At 33.5% G+C, this 21,212-nt stretch overlaps 1 protein-coding gene across 4 annotated transcripts in view; it reads right to left on the minus strand.

Moving 5' to 3' along the window:
* Window positions 1-21,212, minus strand: part of EPHA5 (EPH receptor A5) — a 309,727-nt gene that overhangs the window by 62,377 nt on the left and 226,138 nt on the right. For all 4 annotated transcript variants that reach the window (XM_031469750.2, XM_031469727.2, XM_031469736.2 and 1 more), the window contains 2 exons: window positions 15,698-15,857; window positions 11,192-11,297 (listed from right to left, as the gene is read on the minus strand). In XM_031469750.2, coding sequence (XP_031325610.1) covers window positions 11,192-11,297; window positions 15,698-15,857 — 266 coding nt within the window. The remainder of the gene's footprint in view (window positions 1-11,191; window positions 11,298-15,697; window positions 15,858-21,212) is intronic.

The following is a 21,212-nucleotide window of genomic DNA, read 5'->3' on the forward strand; positions in this document are numbered from 1 at the left end:
TATGCACAGAAGGACTTCCCATTTCAGTTTATTGGATGGGGATTTAGAAGCCTCAGGGCTTGGGCAGAAAAATACTGGGTGGTAAAATAGACATCTACTTGGAATTCAAAGTAGCTATTTCCCTCCCGGGGCCGGTGAGTGACAGTACACACTAGCACAGGTTTGGAATGATTACTTTTAAGCCTTTAAGACTCCTGGCCCTTTGCATTCCAGATGACTAGAGAAAGGTAAGTCTAGTTGACCATCAGACGTACATTTGAATCAGGTGGAATAGAAGGAGGTCAGAAAAATTCAGATATCAATATCAAAATAGATCAAGAGGTCCTTATGTATTAGAAAACACACAAAGTCATGCAAATATAGAATTCTGGTTTAGCATATATCTTTCTCATCAAACTGTATATATAAACAATGCTCAATATCACTTATCATGTAAATGCTGTTTTGATGATAACTTAGGTTTTACATCATCTTTGGCGTGATCAAATAGAGGTTAGTCATTTAGGTGACTAAATTCTTCTTAAAAATTTTCTGAGGAAGATTGGGCTTATAGATTGGCATTTTCCTGATAATCTTATCTGCAGTAAATTAAGAATAATTCTATAAATTTAATACCTATTGGTTAAATACTTATGCTAAACTTAGTATCCTTAAAAATGTAGCAATATTTTGCTGACACATATGAAAATCTCACAAACAACTTTAGCAGTGAGGATTTGTGGTAAATTCCAGTATATCTAGGAAATAGTAATATTAACATAGAAAATATTTCACTTAATCTTATATACTTACATTTTTTAAAAGTAGCTTTTTAGGTTTTATTTATTATTATATTATTTAATTATTTTATTTTGGTGGTGGGAGGTAACTAGGTTTATTTCTTTTTAAAGGAGGTACTGGGGATTGAACCCAGGACCTCATGCATGCTAAGCAAGTGCTCTACCACTTGAGCTATACCCTCCCCTGTATACTTACATATTTTCAAGATGTTTGTTCAACTCGTTGCTTTGTGACTATATGTTATGATTATCTTTTACATTTTTATGGGTACTATGTTCTCATATTTTAAAAAAGACATATCTCTTTGTATTAAACAGGGAAAGTGGAATTTAAACAAAGTATTAACAAATTAAATTATTAAACAATCAAAGCTATATGACCTCAATTGAACTCCATACGGATAGATTTCTTTTTAAATGTTGGCAAGATGTGTACGTCATCAAGAATAGAATTAGTTCAAACCAATGTCTATTAAACTTGCTTCAGGAAAACCAAACAAAATAGACATAGGAGTGTGAAAGCAGCACTAGGATTTCCCACTGTCGATGTGTGGAGGGCCCTTGGAGGTGGAGAAGAGGTGTTTGTGATATACCTGAGAATATTTGAATGCCATGGACTATTCAGTCTGGAGGGACACTGAAGAGGAATTACATAGTTGGTCTAAGAACAGCCTAAGAAAACCCAAGAAACAGAGAAGTTTTCCTCTACTAATCACCACATGGAGGTCTCAATCTGTCAACCTGATGATATCTTCCCATTCAGGATGAAAATGGTGTGTGGAGAGGAAGCAAAAACAAAGAAATGAAAACCTACAATAGGCCCCCCCCAAACCTTCTGTCTTGCCTTTCAATCAACCCTGACTCAAGAGAACTCATGACCATTACGGAGATGTACAACCAAGCACCAGACCATAAGATTAGGAAGGAAAAAATGAGTCTTCATAAATCATAATTAAAAAGATACAATTAAAACTAAAAGAATAATAAAAACTGACACTGCTTTCTGCAATACTGATGGCTCCAAAAGAGAGGACAACACCCACAGACTATTGACAGCAAATGTATGTCAAAGATCTGATACAGAAAAGCATGTCGTTCTTATGTGAGGTTACAAACTCAGGGGAGTAAGAAATGAGAAAGAAGCAAGGAGTGAGAGATAGTAAAAGAATTTGGTAAGCAAGATAATTGGGCTATATTATGGTTTGTAGCATTATCACTATCTCAGCCATCAGCTAGATCTGAAGTCAACCCTTCTACACGGCATGATAAAGAATTCAGCTGTTTGAGACTGAGTTGCTAATCCATTAGAAACATTTCTTTCTTTCCGGGTTCATGCCAGTTTTAAAAAAGAGCACAGGTCTTGAATAAATGGGGCTGCTATTATTTGGAACATTGTTCATTTGCTTCATTGCTCAGCAATAAGTTTATTCCTAGACATGGCTCAGGAAATTAACTGATTTTTTATTGTTGTTGACTAGATGGCCAACCCTTTGGCATAGGACCGTGTTATTGATTTTCTCTATAGAGCTGGCCATAAGGTTCCTATGAAAGCCTGTGCTATTGTGGGTTCTGAGAGACGTGGTGAGATTCCCAGAAACCTAGCAGAGTTTTCTGCCAGAGCCCAGCATCTTCTGGTATGTCACACTGTTCTCTCTTCCAGATGGGGATCATATTCTTACAGAAATGGAGCTTCAGACAAGAAGCAAATTTTGCTGTTGTGGTTAGCCTTCTGACCTGCCCTGTGTTTCACAGTACTTGAAATCTGAAATGCTCTAGATTCTTTGCTAAAATAATTTTCATCTCTGTAAATCAATGACATTAAATTGCCTCCAGTACCATAAATAGAATTTTTCCTTCCAAACGTTTGCCTCAATATAACTTCCTGAGAGTTGCAATGATGTTTACATGTTTGATCTGTGAGAAGTCGCAGGTGGGATATTCAATAATGTTGAGCAATTGAGCCAGTAACCCTCATGGGTTCAGTTTCCTAGGACGATTTACTTCCCACAGTGGGCAATTAGTTGTTGCTATGCTCCTAGTCTTTCTGGCACTGCTCTGCCCTGATCCCCATTTGTCAGTTATTAATAAATTATGATCTGCTCTCTATCTGTGATTCAGAGCCTTTGAAGGAAAAAGCATATAATCATGAGAAAACAGAAGGCATAACAACTCTCAGATATTAAATCAATACACATGCCTGTATTTATTATAGTTTTATGAAGTCACATCTATTGCTAATTCATAAACTACTGAGATTTCCTTTTAATGATCTGTTTTCTAAAATCAGTGATTGCATGTGTTCAGTACAAATATTTGCCTATTTAGCATTATTTTAAAATAAAATAGTATTTGATTAAGATATTTTATACAAAACTTACACTTATCAAGTTCCAAAACTACATAATTTAGTTGTTAAAGATGTCAAATATAGCAACATATCCATGATGCCCCGAACTTGAAGAGAATCAAGAGAGAAATACAATTATGTTGATGTACATTATCATTTATAAAAAGCTAGTACTGCTTAATATTACCAGGTGCATCATCCTGGCATTAGGATGTGCAGATGTCAAATAAACAACATAAACTAGTTAAGATTTCTTAACTCCTATGCAACAGTTCTTTGATATCACTGCATTTATTTTATTGATGGCACCAAAAGTTTCACTATTCAGTAAGAAAGTACATTTACGGGTTAGGTATTTTATTGTGCTCATGTCAGAGTTACTGACATTTTTCACTTTCCAAACTATCAACACCAATAGGGAAAAATGAGACAAAGCACTTCAAATAGAGATTGATGCCCAGTTTATCTTTAATTCAATAATTTATGAGGCATTCATTCAATCACGTTATGTGGGAGAGCCACAGAAGTCTTTATCCTCTAAATACTTACTGGCGGGCAAAAGAGAGCAGATATTTACTCAGTGGACTATAATTTGTGGTTGAAAATGTTAAATTCCTTGATAAATACTGATATATTGTTCTGAGACTTAAGTGGAAGGAGAGAATGCTTTGGCTAAAGGAATTGAGGAAGGTTTTATGATAGAAAGAATGGCTGATGTGAGTCTTGATATGCGGGTGAGGTATAAATATTGAGAAGAAATGGAAGATATGGAAAAAAGGCACAGGGTGAGACCCTCTTTCTTCACTCCCACCTCATGTGCTTTGTCTGAGCCGGACCCTACGTCGTGTTCAGGCCTGAGCTCTAACTGTACTGCTATGCAGCACACCTTCCCTGTCCTCTTTTTAGTTAAGGCCCCAGTGCTACTGACTGATTTACTCTGTGGGGCTGTGTATCAGATTCCTGTCAGAGCCTGTGCCATACGAGCTCTGACAGCAAAGGTCAAGAGCTCTGAAGTAGGGGCTGGATTCAGGATGGTGACCAATCCCACTTCAGTCATCCAACAATTGTCTGGTCTCCTGCTACCTCACTGACACTCCTACTCAGTCTCCTTCGGCTGGATCTTCCTCCTTCACTCAACCTCTCAACACGACTCAGAGTGCCCCACTCTCCCCCCGGGCTCTACCCAAATAGCCTCATTTTGATCAGTGGCTTTAAATACCATATTTGTGCCAGAGCATTCTTGAATCAAGTGTCTCCAACTGCATAGTAGATAATATTTTAGCATTTGGATCTATAAGGGCCTGTACTTTGGATTTTAAAAAAAAAAACCTCTGAAACTTTTCATCTGCATGATCTATAATTATCTTTTGAATTAAGCGGCTTTAAATTTGGCTTCTGTTATGTGCAACCAAAGGAATCCAGCTCAAAAACACATAGTGACAATGCTGGAAAGGTAGTTTGAAGCATATTTTCAAGAGAGCTGAACCCAGTTTCACTCTTCCAGTAATATGGTCATTGGACATTTCCTGAGAATGTACAGTAGAATCTGAGATGAACACATATCTATTAGGGGAGACACATAAAATGATGAACTAAAATTACTCTAACTGGGAAAAAAGTTTTGAGGGAAAACAAGAGTGAAATTAGCTAGCTTTCACAATATCAGGAATGGTCATGGGGTAGGTTACATCTGATACATGTCATTCTAAAACAGATAACAGTTTACCAGGTGTAATTTTCAAGTGTAGAATGGAGGGAAAATTCACTTAACCCGGTGTATTTTTTATACTTTATTGCCAAGAAATCACTGACATAAACTTCTAAGAGTTATTTTATTCATATTACCAATCCATTTAGAAAGTTTTTCAATGTTAATACCATTATTTTCAGTAGTAGAAAATCAATGACTTTACATACAAGAGTTCAGAGTTTCACCAAAATCATATAGTTGAATGACTATATGTCATGGGAAAGTTATATAGTGAAGAGCAAGGGTATTAAGTTTAGAGCTGTGTTCAAGACCCAGGCCCTCACTAACTAAATGTGTAATATAACTTATGTTCTAGATGTTGACCTAGGGGCAGGGGCAGGGGCAGGGGCAGGGAGCCCAGAGATAGAAATCCCTGTCATTTTGGATCTTATATTCTAGTATGGGAGACAGACACAAAAATCAACCGAAGAAATATATGTGTGTGTGTGTGTATGTGTGTGTGTATGTATTTGTAATGCATAATAAATATATATGTGTTTAATGACAAAGAGTGTTATGAAGAGACAGATTAGCGTAAGGGAGATCTGATGAGCAGAGGAAGGACTCATAGGTCATCATTTCAGTAAGTACAACTAAGAGAATGAGATTGAGCAAAGACAGAAGGAGGAAGCCATGCTGTTCTCTGGGGCAGGGGAGTTTTAGGCAGCAAGTAGAGCCAGTGCAAAAGCCTTAAGACTGGACTATTTTTGTAACAGTCAAGAAACAGAAAGAAGATACATTTTGTGAAGTATAAATTGGAAATAGCGCTAATAGTGAGACACAGTGTTGTGAGATATTACATAACAATGCCTAACAGTAGGTAGCATGTAATTCATGCTAGACGATTTTATATTTATTATTATCAGTAATTCTATTGTGTTTCTCCATTAGGCAAAGAGGATTCCCTGAAGGTTTTCGAATACCTCCAAGCCTTTAAAAATCATTCACTTAACAGGCTCTTATTCTTTGATATCAAATGTGGGCAGGGCTTGGGCACTTGTTTGAATTAAATAATTGCATTCAAAATGCCTGTATAAATATTTTATTGGACTCCAAATGAGCCTGAAGAAAAGTTTCTAAATCCTGTGGATTTTACCACCAAGCTATTGTTTTTCGTAACATAAGAATTGTGGCAGGCATTTAATAAGAAGTCGAATGTTTCTTGAATTAATGAATCAGACCACTATTTTGGTCCAAAGAAAAAGAGTTAACATGAAGGAAATGATTCTAATCTAAGTTCTTCTCTTTATCCCTAACTCTTAATTCTGTTTATAAAATTCTATCCATTTATCAGACTACTAATTTAAAATGGAACACTCTGAAAAAAGGATACTGCCTTTTTATTTCACATGCCTGGGGCTTTTCTGGGTGTTTGATGTGCAATAGACACTCAATATATATCTGTAATGGTGTCATTTACAACCTGTTAGACTTTAAGAGATTTGAAAAAAATTACAAAAGCTAAATTTTAATATCATTTTTAAGTAACAAAAAATCTAAAGCAGTGTTTTCATAAATCTACTTTTTTCTCTAAATTTCTGACATGATCTGAGTAACTTAAATTTGTTCCTGGCCTTCAAGTAGAATGGCCACTGACTCCTGAAAAATTTTTTGCCTCAGGAAATTATGAGATATTTCAAATGGATTGAGTTTCAATTGTTTAATGAAAGACAAAGGGAAATAGGATTTAGCATGTCCAGCCACAGGATTTGAACATGACCAGGACAAACAAGGGAAGATTTTTTTTTTTTTTTTGGCCAGGAAAATAGTTAATCCTTTTTACAGGAATTAAGCCACCCCTTAGACTAAATTTATCATCTCAGGACCATCAGAGCATTAAAGTGACACATGAATAGCTTTAGAGTCATATCCAAAGCTAAGCAGCTTGAAGGATTCCTTCTGCCTCTTCAAGAGCTATAACTTCTTGGTTTTGTTTTCCAATTTTAAGATTGGCAAACAGCTTTACCTTTTCTTGTGTTTATATGCAAGAACACATGCACATAAGTGTGGGCATGCATGTGTGTAATGTGTGTGTCTTTAACCTCTGAGGGTACATGTGGAATTAATAGAATTAAAAAAGTAAGCTCTGAAATTTTCTTAAGATTTCATTAAATTCATAAACAACTAATAAAAGAAACAAAGTATTAAAATATATTCTTTAATCCCAGGGTGTCTATATTGAGTAAGGTTCAAAGAAGAAACAGTTTCTGCACACTGACAGAAAGATGTTTTCCTTTGTATTTTTTATACCTCTAAATCCTGTTAGTTTAAGCTTTATATCAGACAAAGAAGTGTCTAGTAATCAATTTTTAGAATTAGGCCCCACGTTTGAAACAGGGACACAGGAAAAAAAATCCAGTTTAATAGTATGAATGATTGTCTTCAAAGGAAGGAAAAAGAGGGGAAGGTCACAGTAGAAGCCTTTCTCAAACATGTAATTAGAAGAGTCTGGAGATGACAATCATTGGTTGAAAGATTGATCAGTTAAACAATTTATATCTATATCTATAAATTATATGTATATATCTATAAAATCACATATAAAATAGAAAAGTCCACAAAATTAGGGTATAATAAGAAAGTTATCAATGTGCAATGTCATTACCAATAAAAGAGAAAGATTAAAAAACAATTACAACATGCTGTGCATATCAAGGGGTTTAATTTATTTTCAGCCCAGGGTAATTAGCTCATAGTTTGCATAGGACAAGTCAATTGTTTTGTAGTCCCATGAAAACACTAGTTAAAAGTAATTGGCAAGAAAGTAAAAAATAAAGTCTGAATTCTGCAGAAAATGCTCTATGGAAAATTTAGCACCTTTAAACAAGATGATCACATGAATTCTAGAACTGATAGACTCCTAAGATATTAGAATTCTTTGCCATTTTAAAAATAGAACTTTTTTCTTTCAGGATTGATACTTATCTATATTATTTTAACTGTATCTAGGTAAGAGACTCCAAGAGGTCTCTTTGTAATCAATTTTAGCCTAAAAAGATTAGAAAATCTCTATATTTGATTTATTTTTCATTTTCAAAATATTTTAGAATAAGATAGTTTTTTTTTCTTTGAAATAGATTATTCTCACAGTAGTCAATGTGTTGTATTCCTGATTTTTCCCTATAATCTGAATAAAAACTTAAATTGTCAGTGAATATGTGCCTTCAAGATATATTCTCTCCTGGCCCACATGATGTTATAAATTGTCAACAAATATTACATACAAATGATATTAATATTTTGGCAATACATCAAAATTAATTTGTTTATATCACCAGTAAGCAGTCAAATTATTTGCAATTAAAAGACATGTCATCTAGGAGCAAATATCTGGTTTACAATATATTCAGGAGGTTAAAAAGTGACAAAACAAAGTAAGTTCAAAGTGAGACAAGAGTCTAAATATTATAATTTTGTGTTTATCAATCATGTTTTAGCACAGTGACGAATGAGAAATATACATAATTCTATGTCTTTAGACCATTCCTAAGACAGAATTTTTTCAATAATTTTCTAATGCTTAAAGATAACTCCCCAAATTTATGTTAGGTTTCATCCACATCTCTTCATTTAGTTTTTCTTTTATTTGCAAGACTTTACTGAGTTAATTCGGTATAGTCTAGGTACTATGAGGTAGATAAGATTTTCTTAGTCTCAACAAAAATTGTAAAGTTCATTGTCTTGAATGAGATAGGAAAAGCCCTTCGAAAATCCCATCGTTTAGCTTTTGATAAGTATATTTATATGATAGAAACATAAAATAACCTGTCCATGAAAAGTAAAATAAAATGACATTTTATTTTAAACATTTCTATCATAAGACAAATGTCCTCTGAAATTCAAGAATGTGCTTTCAATAAAATGAAGTAGCAAAAGTTGCATGCAAAAAATTTGCTGGTAAAAAAATATAAATCTCAGTGTAATGAAATTAAATTAAGAAAAAATTTAATATGAATGAAAAACACGCACATTTATCAATATTGCTATTTTTAAAAAGTAATATACTTCTGGAAGACAGTATATCCAAAACTTATTTTATGAAGACTTGGATTTAGTCATGCTGAAAATTAAGCTTTTTCTCTTGGGTATAGATTTTTTTTTGTATAACCAAGAAATACACTAAATATTTCTATTTACTAAAAACTAACATACTAAAATTTAGTTATTCTCATACAGCAGTTTCAGATACATATGGAATTCATGTGTATGCGTGTGTATGTGTGTGTGTACGTGTGTGATAAAGCTGTACTATCCTTCAGGTCTCAAACGGTAGACAGATTGAACCTTCTCTGAAACACATTGTCTAATGCTGCGTATGTAACAAGTGCATTGCTTTTAAGTCACTTTTGTATATATATATTTTAGGGAAAAAATTGGGGGAGTAATTTCAGAGGTTGATTCGTATGCAGGTAAATGAGAATCCGTAGCTGAATATCATCAGTAAATTCACATTGACAATACTTCGGTTAAATAGATATAGTGTGCTAATTCTACAATAAAACACTTCCTGTATTTTACTTGTCCTTTAATAAACCCTCAAACGCACTAATTTATTCGACTCTATACCTTGGCTCTTTCCTCCATTTTCATTCAGTGGATCCAACAAATAAAATATCTTCTTACAATCCCCATGTCCTATAACTAACACTTCTGGATTTATTGGAAAGGAAGAAGCCAACCCATATCTCAGTCAGAAGTAAATAAATGATATTACAAACCAGCTTTGCAAATGTATCCTAGTTATTCACCCTGTTGAGGTAGAAAAGACACATTATCTCATGGTAGTTTTCTGAGTAGTTACAGTCCACTCAATTATCTTACTTGATCAAAATCTGAGCAAAGTTTTTATGACAAGACTGGTGGAATTAGCTTATCTTCCAGAAAGCATCTACTGTACAGAGGTAGAGCACTCTCCCCAGGTGACTTCAGAGAGAAGAGGTCAGTGTGGCACTAGACAGCCAGGCTTCTGGCTGGGGAGGGTCAATAAATACCAACTGCTTCCCAGCTAGAAATTCTGAAAATGTGTCACTGCTATTCTAATGCTAAAAGTAAGCAATGGATTTCTATGTACATTCTTAAGAAAACTTTGAATACTTGTAAATGAACAAGAACTAGAAGAAAGGGAATTTTCAGAAAAGAGGAAGGATCTTCAAAGGAAGTAACAGTGTTTTATGAAAATAAAATATCACTACTGTAATTTAAGGATGTAGTAATAAATCTTTTCAGAACACAATATGCAACCTATTGAAAATGCCTAATTCTATGTATTTATGAGTTGAATAGGTGCTAAAGAATCAAAAGTAAATGAGTAAAACAGTAATAAAATCGATATGGATATTAATTTTCTGACTTTTCTTGGATCTTATAGTATATTTTCTGCATATTTGCATATTTGTGCAGGTTTAAATATTTCCATGAAGATTTTCATCAGGTTTTTGATAACAGTCTAACACCAAAACATTTTCAAATGAACAGCTCTCATTACTAAGTAGCCATTCTAACAATGGCCTGGATGAAAAATGAAAATATGTTTGTTGTAGGAATAGAGCACACTCATGCTTTTATTTGTTTCTCTATTTTTTTTTTAGGAAAGTTGACTATGCTCAGCTCAACGTCAGTAAATATCTTTACACAACCTCTTGTTGGGGCGCTACCTCTTTTATTTTTGTTCAAAATGAAAAATGTAAATATGTAATACACATATTAATGTATCTACTGATATAACATTGAATAAAATTCACTTCAAGTCAGTATACACTATGATTGATGCATTCAGGTTGAAATCACTAAGAAGCTGAAAATAAATGCCGTCATAATAAAGGGTTGGTTATTTCTCAAAATGCTTGTTTGCCAGAGTTTCCACTTTGTATCCATCATCCTATTAGGATAGAATGCTGGGTAACTAGAATTATTATCCTATTCCTCTAAAATGCCAAGCACAGACACAGGCCCTCCAAAACACTAAAACTGAAGCTTTTGAGAGAATATTTCAATAAATAGTTTTGAGAGGAAAATTAAATTCAGATTAAAGTAAAAAAACTATATCGAAAAAAGATATGGCTATATTAATGACATAATAAATACTAACAGTACTATTCTTGTGAAGCTAGCATAGCTGGAAAAGAGAAATCATGTGCTTAAAAGTTAGTACTCACATGGACAATTAAAGCTTAAGAAATACATCAAACATTGAGGTTATCTACTGATATATTGCTTGTCTGATTTGTTTTGGGATGTGCTTAACAGCCAAATGGTCAGATCAAGGTAAGGAAGAGATCAGCTGCAAAAGTTCGGAATCACAGCTTTCTGTCTTACCTTCCACTGAGGAGGAAGCCGATAACCACCGCCAACAAAATGACTCCCACTGTCACAGACACAGCAATTATAGGAATCTGGCTTTGATCGCTGGATGCTGCAACTGCTGATAGGAGACACAGAAAATGGAGCTTGTGGTTAAAGTGATCATATGCATTCAAATAAGAGCTGCTTAATAGCCGGTAATCAATGCATGGTTTAAGCCATTCACCCACATTTGGCTGAGATTTCCCACTAATAATCTCTTCTCAATGGTGTGTAATTGAAAAGACATCTTTAGGAGAAAATATTTATTCTCCAAATGGAAATTTGGAAGAACTGCTAAGTCACTGATCATTTCCTTGTCATCATAAAAAATGAATGTAATTGTTTGCATGGTACTCATTTAGGGATCTTACATTTGCAAGATAAAATGTAGCTTAGTCCTTGATTTCAAACACCTCTTAAATAGGAGGTGCTAAGTATATGACATTTTTAGAGTTTGCATGAGGCTGTTCTCTAGGAAAAAAACAATCTCATTTTCTCCGATAGGGTTTTTTCTCATAGACAAGGTTGAAATGCCCAAAATGTCCAAAACAATGTAGCTATGACTTCACTAAAGTTAAATACGATATCACTATTCTGAATATAATTTTAAAAGTTGTAATTTCTAACAGAATATAATCACTAAATATACTTTATAAGAAGGACCACTTTTTCAAAACTATCAAGGCCATTTAGAACTTTAAGCCTGCAGTAAGATTAGATTTGTTTTCATGATTTTTTTTAATACACGGATTTAGATGAAATATTTTATATTTTAATAACACCATTACCATAATAAGAGGAATATGGACATAATTAGATAGTTGTACCTAAAAAAAAGCAAATGAATTTTTCTTTTGTCAGGATAACTAAGCCTGATTAAAATAAGAAACCTATAGATAAAAATAAATTTTATTGATATTCTTGAGAAATCTTCAATAGGATACCTAACATGTTTATTGTTTAATGACATTATCATTTTGATAAATTCAGAGTGGCATTAGTTCATTTCCATGACAACAAATTTTAAGTCATCCAAGCTAACAACAACCATACTTCTCGTGTTTTGTTTCTTATAATCTTACAATCTGATCTTGGCCCTATCAATAGTTTGGGCATTCAAATGGCTCCCTTCCTAGTCTTATCACGTCTTCATTGATTTTTTTCAATCAAAATTGACTGACTCTCTGACAACCTGTTTACACTGATCTACACTTTTAACCCTTTCAGATCAATCTTCTAGAACCCGGTATCATCAACAACTGGTTTATGTACAAGAAAAACTATTATTTGCAATCCAAATCTATGCCCTCCCTCTTCTTGGATGATAATAGTTGCAATACAATGTCTCTTTACCCTGCTTTTTCCTATTCTCTGATGCTGAGGTGTGTGGTAGAGAATTTGTTATTGGTGAGCAGTATAATGGAGTAAGGCAAAGCTACCCCACTACCACTAGCAGCCTTTCCCAGGATTTGCCTTATTAAATTCTAAATTCAGGTTACTTATTTTCTCAGTTTTTAACTTTCTTTTTGGCAGGTGGCATTGTTTCTAGAGAAATCCATGAAGACTTGGCCCAAATAAGTTCAATGTTATTTTGTTTGGGCTCCAAAGCTTTTGACTCTCTCTTTTGATTTCCTAACAAAATCATCCCCATAATGAGTCTTCCTTGTTTTCTCAGTACACTAATCCATTCCCACTTCCCAAATTGTAGAAATGTTAAGCTTCATGGGGAAAGGTATAGCTCAAGTGGTAGAGTGCATGCTTAGCATGCATGAGCTCCTTAGGTTAAATCCCCAGCACCTCCTTTAAGAATAAACTACCTCCCCCCACCAAAAAAAAACCCCAAAACCTAGAAATGTTAAACTTTATAGATAAAAGAGAGGGATCGAGTCTGAACTCCATGGTTAAAAATAACTCCATACCTTTCTTTGGCTTTACCTAACTCCACTGTTAAAATCCTTCTTGTCTCTTCCACGACCTTGATCCTTAAAAATCTCAACCTGGGAGAGATTTTCATTTTCTTACAGGCAGCTTCTCTGCTACTTACCACCCAAACAGATGATTCTTCTTGGGGGGAACAGATCCTTATACCTAAACTTACTGATATTATTAGTGCTATTTTAATCATCAGTATGCATCTTCTTTAACTCCCTATTAGATTATAATCCTTGAGAAGAGAGGGATTGGGCTTTAAAGTCATTTGAGTCACTCATTGTACCTACAGTACCCAGTACCTAGAGTGAAAACTCTTGATGCGTAGGAAGTCAATAAGATAAATTTTAAAATAGTGAACAAAACTATTATCCCCAAAGAGTTCTTGACACAAATATTCCATTATTCAGAATTAAACAGACTGTATTCTTACTCTCTGGAGGTAAGTTTCCATGTATTACTCATCTTAGTTTCTGCAGAGTCTAGCAAAGCCAAGCACATAATAGCACATTCTTGCTGAATTATATCCAGAAGGTTTCTACATGAAGATCAAAGGGGATGGGTATGTAATAGATACTTAGTGCAAAGAAAAAGTCATTCTTAAAATGCTCGGAAATACATGTACACCAACTCAAGTAAAAATAAAATTCCACACTAAATGTAGGAGGAAATACATCCCTAAGATGTTTAATTATCTATTAATCAAAAACCTGCTTTTGTACTAAAATATTTGTGTGATACTTCTTTCCCTCTAGAAATTATGTAGGAAAAAATTTAGAAGTAGACATTCTTAGGTGAGATTTTGTAAAATATACAGAAAATGACTTCATATTAGTTCTCTCAAAGATCAGGCTGATGGATATTGGCACACTTAGAAATTACTATTTGATAAAAAAAAGTAAGGGAAGGAATATCAAATAGTCTGAAGAAAAACTAGTCACTGAACATGCCAACATTCTAAAACTATGTGGAATTTTACTATCTTTTAATATGAGATTTTTCATTTGTATAGTTATTCAAGCACTCAAGCATATTGTGAGATATTACTCTATGGCTTTTTTCCCAGAATTGGAGAACCACATAAGCATTATACATTACTAATGGTACATAAATAGCAGCAAAGCCTATTAGGGTGACCAGTTTATATCATATGTGTTTTGTCATAAATCCAAATCAGGATTCAAGGTATGAAAGTAAATAATCCACTACCAATATTACATAAATTTTCTGACTGATTACATCTATTCTTATCAAATCTATTAAGAAACTCTTCTAAATAGCTCTAAATGTTCAAATTCCAATACTTTCAATTAAACATGGGACTTTCCTTGGAAAGAATTTATTATTTTTCAAAATGGCACCCTAATCTGTATAAAATCAAGTGAATGTATACTTAGACAGCTATTTTTTTAACATTTTTTATTGATTTATAATCATTTTACAATGTTGTGTCAAATTCCAGTGTTCAGCACAATTTTTCAGTCATTCATGGACATATACACACTCCTTGTCACATTAGACAGCTATTTTTAAAGTAATAAAAATTATTTTCTATATAATTCAGTTAAACATGCTTTAAAAAGAAGTATAACTTCATCTTCTAAAGACCTATGTTATATAGGTTTATGGAAATTTTAATTTAATAATTCTTCTGTTCATTACAAAGTAAATCTACTAACTAAGCTCTCATTTTTCATTGATTTTCAAAGGGAGAAAATACATGTTTTATTTTCATTTTAAAATCACTAATTCTTACATAACTTGAATATAAAAAGTACATATTATGTGTATATATGTATTGTGTGTGTATAAACATATACATTTACACATATTTGACAGTTCACAGTACTTCTATGTGTTATTTTCTTCATAACAAGACTTTAATAGTGTCAGTTCTTCCATCTATAAACAAGGCAAGTTATTGCCTTCTTCTAATCCTGCTTTCAATGTATGCTTTAGGGCAAGTAAGTAATCTAAATTTTATTTTTGACATTTAAGAAGAAAAAGTTTTAATGCCATTTTCACTATTTTATGAAAAAAAGAAGGTACAAGAAGGGTCTTCCAGAAATATTTCCAGACCCTCCACTCAGAGATGCTGCTAGAGATTTAGATTTTTTTAGAACAATCACACTGGTTCCTGAAAGCACCATTTTCTTGCCAAACTCAGTATTAATGAAAGTCCCCTGTGGAATTTTCATGGAAAGACTAAGCCTTGTAGCCTAGTTCAAGTAAAAATTAAATGCCAATAATTCAATGAAGTATGGCAGCAGTGGAAAGAAAGTCTTTAAAAGCAAGGTTTAAACATTTCTTAAGGGTCTCCTGATGCTTCATCTCCCAGTAGACTAAAAGCAATGAGGAGCGGGGACTGATGTGTTAACCCGCTAACCTACCATAATAGCATGACAGATGCTTCCTACCTGAAGGGGTCATTCCTGGGGGAAAGAGAAGAAGCAGGAGACTGACAGAATGCCCAGGGAGAGTATTGATCCACTGACTCTTTTCTGGTAACCATTACAGAGACATGAGTTGACAGTAATTAAAATGACTTACACACTGGGATGGTTTCAAACTCAAATCTTCGACTGAAGACACCGTAGCCTGCTGCTGTGCGTGCTCGAATTTGGAAGACATATACTGAAGCCGGTTTCAAGCCCTCTGCAGTTATAGTTGTCTCTTTAGATTTGATAATTGTATAGCTGGTCTCTTGGTCCTTGGATTACACATGCACATAGAATAAAAAGAAGTCAATATATGCATTACTAATGACAGCAAAACTTAGAATCAAAGATCAGAAAAAGAATGAGAAACTGATAGAACTGCTATTAGTACAAATAAGATATTCTAGGAAACAAAAGAAACCTACACATCCTAGATGTGTTATTTATATAGAAACTTAAAGTATTTTCTAGAACTCAAAGAGGGTGGATATCTTCTCCACTCATTCACCACACTTACTTTGGGCAGAAATAGATATGTAAAATTTTTAAATTCAACTTCCAGGAGATAAGTTATTTTACAGACTCTATTTTAGCACTGCTCATCATGTGCACATTTTTCTAATAAACGTTTTATTGAAGCACGTCTAATGTGTTACTGGTTCACAGACAAAGGTGAAAATATATCACATACTTCCAGGTAAGACCTATGCCTTTTATCTTTAGTGAATTTGATTTCTAGTTATATTTAGGGCTTGGGAGAAGGAATGAGTGTGTTACTAAAGAACTTTAATTTCACGTCACTAAGTCTAAACACGGAGCAGTAAAGAAAAAATACAAATAAGCAACAATATATTTTTCCTTTTTAAAATCTTTCTATTTTTTCATATTTATGTGTTTGGGTTGAGTTAGCAGTGAATGGAAATGAAGTGGGGAAAAATGTCACTGGAAAGATAATTTTGGAAAGTGAAATAAAGAGGAACTGTTCCTATTTTGACTGTTAACAAAAGTCTAGGCAAACCACCTATAATTCATCATTACCTCTGAAGTTACCATGCTGAACATAAAATTTTGGGTTAATAAAGATTTAAAACACACAAAGTCCTTGTTTTGAATTTTTTCTCCCTTTATATTTTTCTGTGTGAATTCTTGGTTAAACTTGTTTCTTCCTTAAGGTCTTTCTACATTTATTAAATTTCTGATAGATACTATAGGATGAATTAAAAATAGGTATGCTTAGAGATTTTTTCCCCCTTGTAAAGAACTGGTCTTATAATAACTTAATTGATCACTGTAAACTGTTGTTTTCAGGGAATTTTGCCTTGACAGGCAGAAAAATGTATTGATTTTTTAAAAAGATCTAAGGGGAATAACATGTAAAGTATTTCTTTTTCCTATATGAGAAGAAAATGGAAAGCAAGAATATAGTTTTTTTTTTCAAGCACTCTAATAAGGAATAAGGTTATTATTTAATCTCCCTAATGCCATTAAAATGTAAAACAAATGCAAATCACATCCCTTGTCCCTTGAAATTTACAGCACACCATTCTGTGCCTTTAGTGTGGACACTGAAATCATGTGCTAAACTACAGCAAGCCCATTTGTACGTTTATCCTCAGTTTCTTTATCTGTACAATTGGGGTAGAAATTGGTGCCTGGATTTCCTTATAGAAATGTTATAAGAATGAAACAAGGCAATGTATGTGAAGATGTTACCCTAAAAGTTAAAGACCCTGGTTCTTGTCATACCTCAAAGACAAGTGTGCAGTTGGCAGACAGTGTGTTGTGTAGCAAAAGATTTTAAAAGATTTATTCAAAAAGAAAAGAAACGTACACCCCCCAAGAACAGGAGGTGGGCTGACCCAAGGGAGGAAAAGCTGTGGATTTTCTCTCCCCTTTCTCTTATAGCTTCACTCAGAGGTGGTCTCTTGATTGATTGACGGCTGTTGTCCCTGGAATGCTCAGTCACGTTTGGCCCCTTTGCCCATGTCCTTACCCATTGTGTACACAGAAAATCCCACACAGGTGAGGGCTAAACTGCAATGTTATTTATAATACAATGAACATTGGGTTGTGTCAGGTTAAGTCATTTCTGCTACCGCACAGTCGTGGCTGTCATGTTTTAACCAGTTTCTTGCTGACACTCATTCAGAAGAAGTAACGTCCTTTTATGCTGGAGGCGGGCATAACACCATCTTCTGAACCATCCTCCCTCTCCTCCACTTATCTGCCCGATGCTTCCCCTTATCTAACTATCTAACAAAAATACTTATTAAACTATAAAGTATGAGTTTTAATTGTCATAACTATTATTTTTTGTCTAATTTTACACATCAAAGTCAACATCTAACCACATTCTATGCAACCACCAATACAATCTAAAATAGACAATGTATAAATATGCTTCTTTTAAAGTGGTTTTCCCATTCCTCATTTAATATGTTCAAGCATATAAAATTTTCCTAGGGTTGAGTATATCCAAATTTCTCTCTAGACAGGTATAGTTTAAATTTTAATCTAAATAGGTTTTTCTGATTCACTCTATGTAAACAACTGATCTTTGTTTTTTGTTATAGGTTTAAGTGCCTAATCTTTAAAATGTTGAGGAAATTTTATTAGAGTTTTGCAAAGAATTTAAAGTAGGTAATTAATTCTATAAAATTTGACGTAGTAATGTCAGTCATTTTCTTCACTCACAAATATTTATTGATCCTCTCTTATCTACTCTATTACCCCTTCTATGTGATAGGGGTAGAACAGTGAAAAAGCAGATAATTTCTTGATGTGTTCCTTTTAAAAAGGGTAAGTAGCTTCCATAAACCACTGTAGTTATTGATGGTCTGAGTATACTCAACTTTATGACTGAATGTGCAAGACTTTTTCAATAATATTATACTTTCAGGTTCAGCTGTGATTGAATCGGTAATTTTCAGTAAGAACTGTTAAAATATATGTTCACTATTATTTGCATTTTGTTTAAAGGGAATTTGAGTTGGTGAAAAAAATCAAATCAAAATGAAAGATTTTGGTATATTTGGTATTATTAGAATTTTTACATAAAATATTAATTAACATTTATATGTAAAGTAAGAATTTTTTTTTTTTTTACTAAAAAAGCATAAGAATATCAGGGTTAGAATTCCAGCCATGTTATTAACTAAGTACATGTGTAAATGCGGGTATGTAGCTCAACTTCAGTTTGTTTTCTTCTTTAAAATGGGATGAAATTATTTATCAAGGGTTTTGTTAGAACATACAGATGGAAACCTAGACAATATACCTAGCACTCAGCATAATCTTCTGAGCAGTTCTAGGTAAATTTGAATTGACCCTACAGCATGGTGGCAAATTCTTCTACTGAAAAGAAAAAAAGAATTAAAAAGCTTACATGATTATGACTGCTAACTACTGAAAAAAAAAAAAAAAAGAAATTGATAATTTGGCCAAAAAGAAAAAATATATTGCAAGGAAACTGGAATGTTGCTCCTTGAAATAATGTATAATTTAATATCATTTGAACAAAATTATAAAACATTCTGTCCGATTTATCTACTAACATTATGTAGGTCTCAGTGGTTCCTTATGGCAGGTCTAATTGTACATTGTCTCTCTGAGTTTGTTGAATACAGTATGTCTGAAGGGACTTAGCAAAGCTTATATCAAAAGGATCAAAACCCATACAGACACATTTTGAATTATCTAAGTATATTCTAAAATTTCCTTCTGATCGACTCCTTTACATCATCTTCATACTATAATTTCCTTATATTACAAGGCTATCTACACATCTTCAACACCCACAACCAAACGCTGCCAAGTCCTTGGTCAGGGTAGTGGCTTTTGCTGCCTTCATGCCCCAGCTGAGCAAATGAGCTACATTCCCCAGCTGCTTAGCAAACACTGTTCACATGCAGCGAGGGGAGGGCCTGAGCAGAAGGAGCCAGCTGGCAAACACCCTGCCAAAGGGCAGCTTCCCTTTGCCTCTGTCTTTAATTAAGAGATGGCAATGGGCCCATCACCATGCAGGAGCAGAGAGGCCCAATGACCTCTATTAGAGCAGGGCAATCACAGGCAGAGATGCCAGCTGGCAAATGTGTGAGCCCTGGAAAGCTCTGCCACCTGTGTCTGGCCAAGAGCCATCCAATAAAATGGTAGTGTCATTCTGAAGATTCAAAATGAGCTCTGGAAACCTATCAGGACACCCACCTCAATACATGGTATAAAAGCTCATTATCCTTTATTTCTTCCCTTCTGAAAGTGTAAAAAGAAAAAAAAAAACTTTTTGTGTATTTCATCGGTATGCTCAATAATTCTGCTTGGCAAAAAAGTCTGGGAATTAGTATCTTCACTGTAAAAAGGAAAACACTGACTAAAAGAAGGTAATGACTTCCTCAAAATTATATCTAAGAGTTTTTCTGTTTTTATAGCATGTAAGTAGGCAACTTGTTATTCATTTATTTAGGTTATGGATAGAAATCTTTTTTCCCAAATCATTTATTCTTATTTTGAATTATGTAGATAATAGAATGTATTAATATAGCATGAACTATAAAATATTAAACATAAACCAAATCTTACTGAATAAATATAACTTATACAATGAACTGTAAAGAAAATATTTCAACATGGATAAAATTAATTTGAAGGAATATTAATAGAAAAGGACTCTGCCACATCACTTATGGAGTAACTGTTTTAACAGAAGTAGTAGCTCAAAGGAAAAAAAAAGATAAATCCTTGATTCTAATGAATATTTTGTATATGAGACTCAAGCATATGCTGGGAAGTAAAAGTAAAAACAATTGAAGGTTACTCATAAGAGGAAAAAATTAGAACAATTTCCTTACAGATCACAAAACAAAACAAAAAACACCTCAGACATTGGTCCAGTTAGTTGCGTCAGGTAAAGAAAAACGATGCAGGAAAATAAGGACTTGTCAAACTTTTAGTCTTCCTGCAGTTGAACTTTATTTCATCTAAGATATGTATGTTTCATCTAAGATGTTTTTGTATATATTCAAATATATAGTTTTTGGTGTATAGTTACTTTAAGATGCCATTATGAATTCCAATTTCTTTTAAAGTCAACTTTAATTATAATAAAATTCTGAGACTTAAAAGTGTTTATAAAAGAACTCATGTCTAGCTTTGCATTAGTATGCAGTAATAAGGTTTACCAAAACTTGAAAAAGGAATGTAAACCTTAATTTAACAAATTTTTTTTTGGATACAGCATTTATTTAAATTGTAGACTTCCAGAACTTGCAATTCAGTTTGGACCACTACTCCCAGAGAAACAGGGATTGGAGGGGGAGGTGGATATTAATATCATAACATTTTACTTGATTTACTCTATTTTTTTTTTTTTACAATAGACACTGTAAACCTTATCCCAACAAAACTTTGTCTCAGAGATATTTTCTTAGAACAATCTTGGTGAATAATCTATTTGATAATATATGTTTTGAAATACCTTATAAGTATCTTCATTTATGTTTCCTAATAATCCAGTGGTTACATATAATGCTACCAGCAAGTCATTCCTAGAAATACAACTATTTCAAAAATAACTGCTTTTCTATTCATCTATTTATAAAACCAATATATGAGCATTGTACAGATACCCAAAA

The sequence above is a fragment of the Camelus dromedarius genome, chromosome 1, assembly GCF_036321535.1.
Source record: "Camelus dromedarius isolate mCamDro1 chromosome 1, mCamDro1.pat, whole genome shotgun sequence".
NCBI classification, from domain to species: Eukaryota; Metazoa; Chordata; class Mammalia; order Artiodactyla; family Camelidae; genus Camelus; species Camelus dromedarius.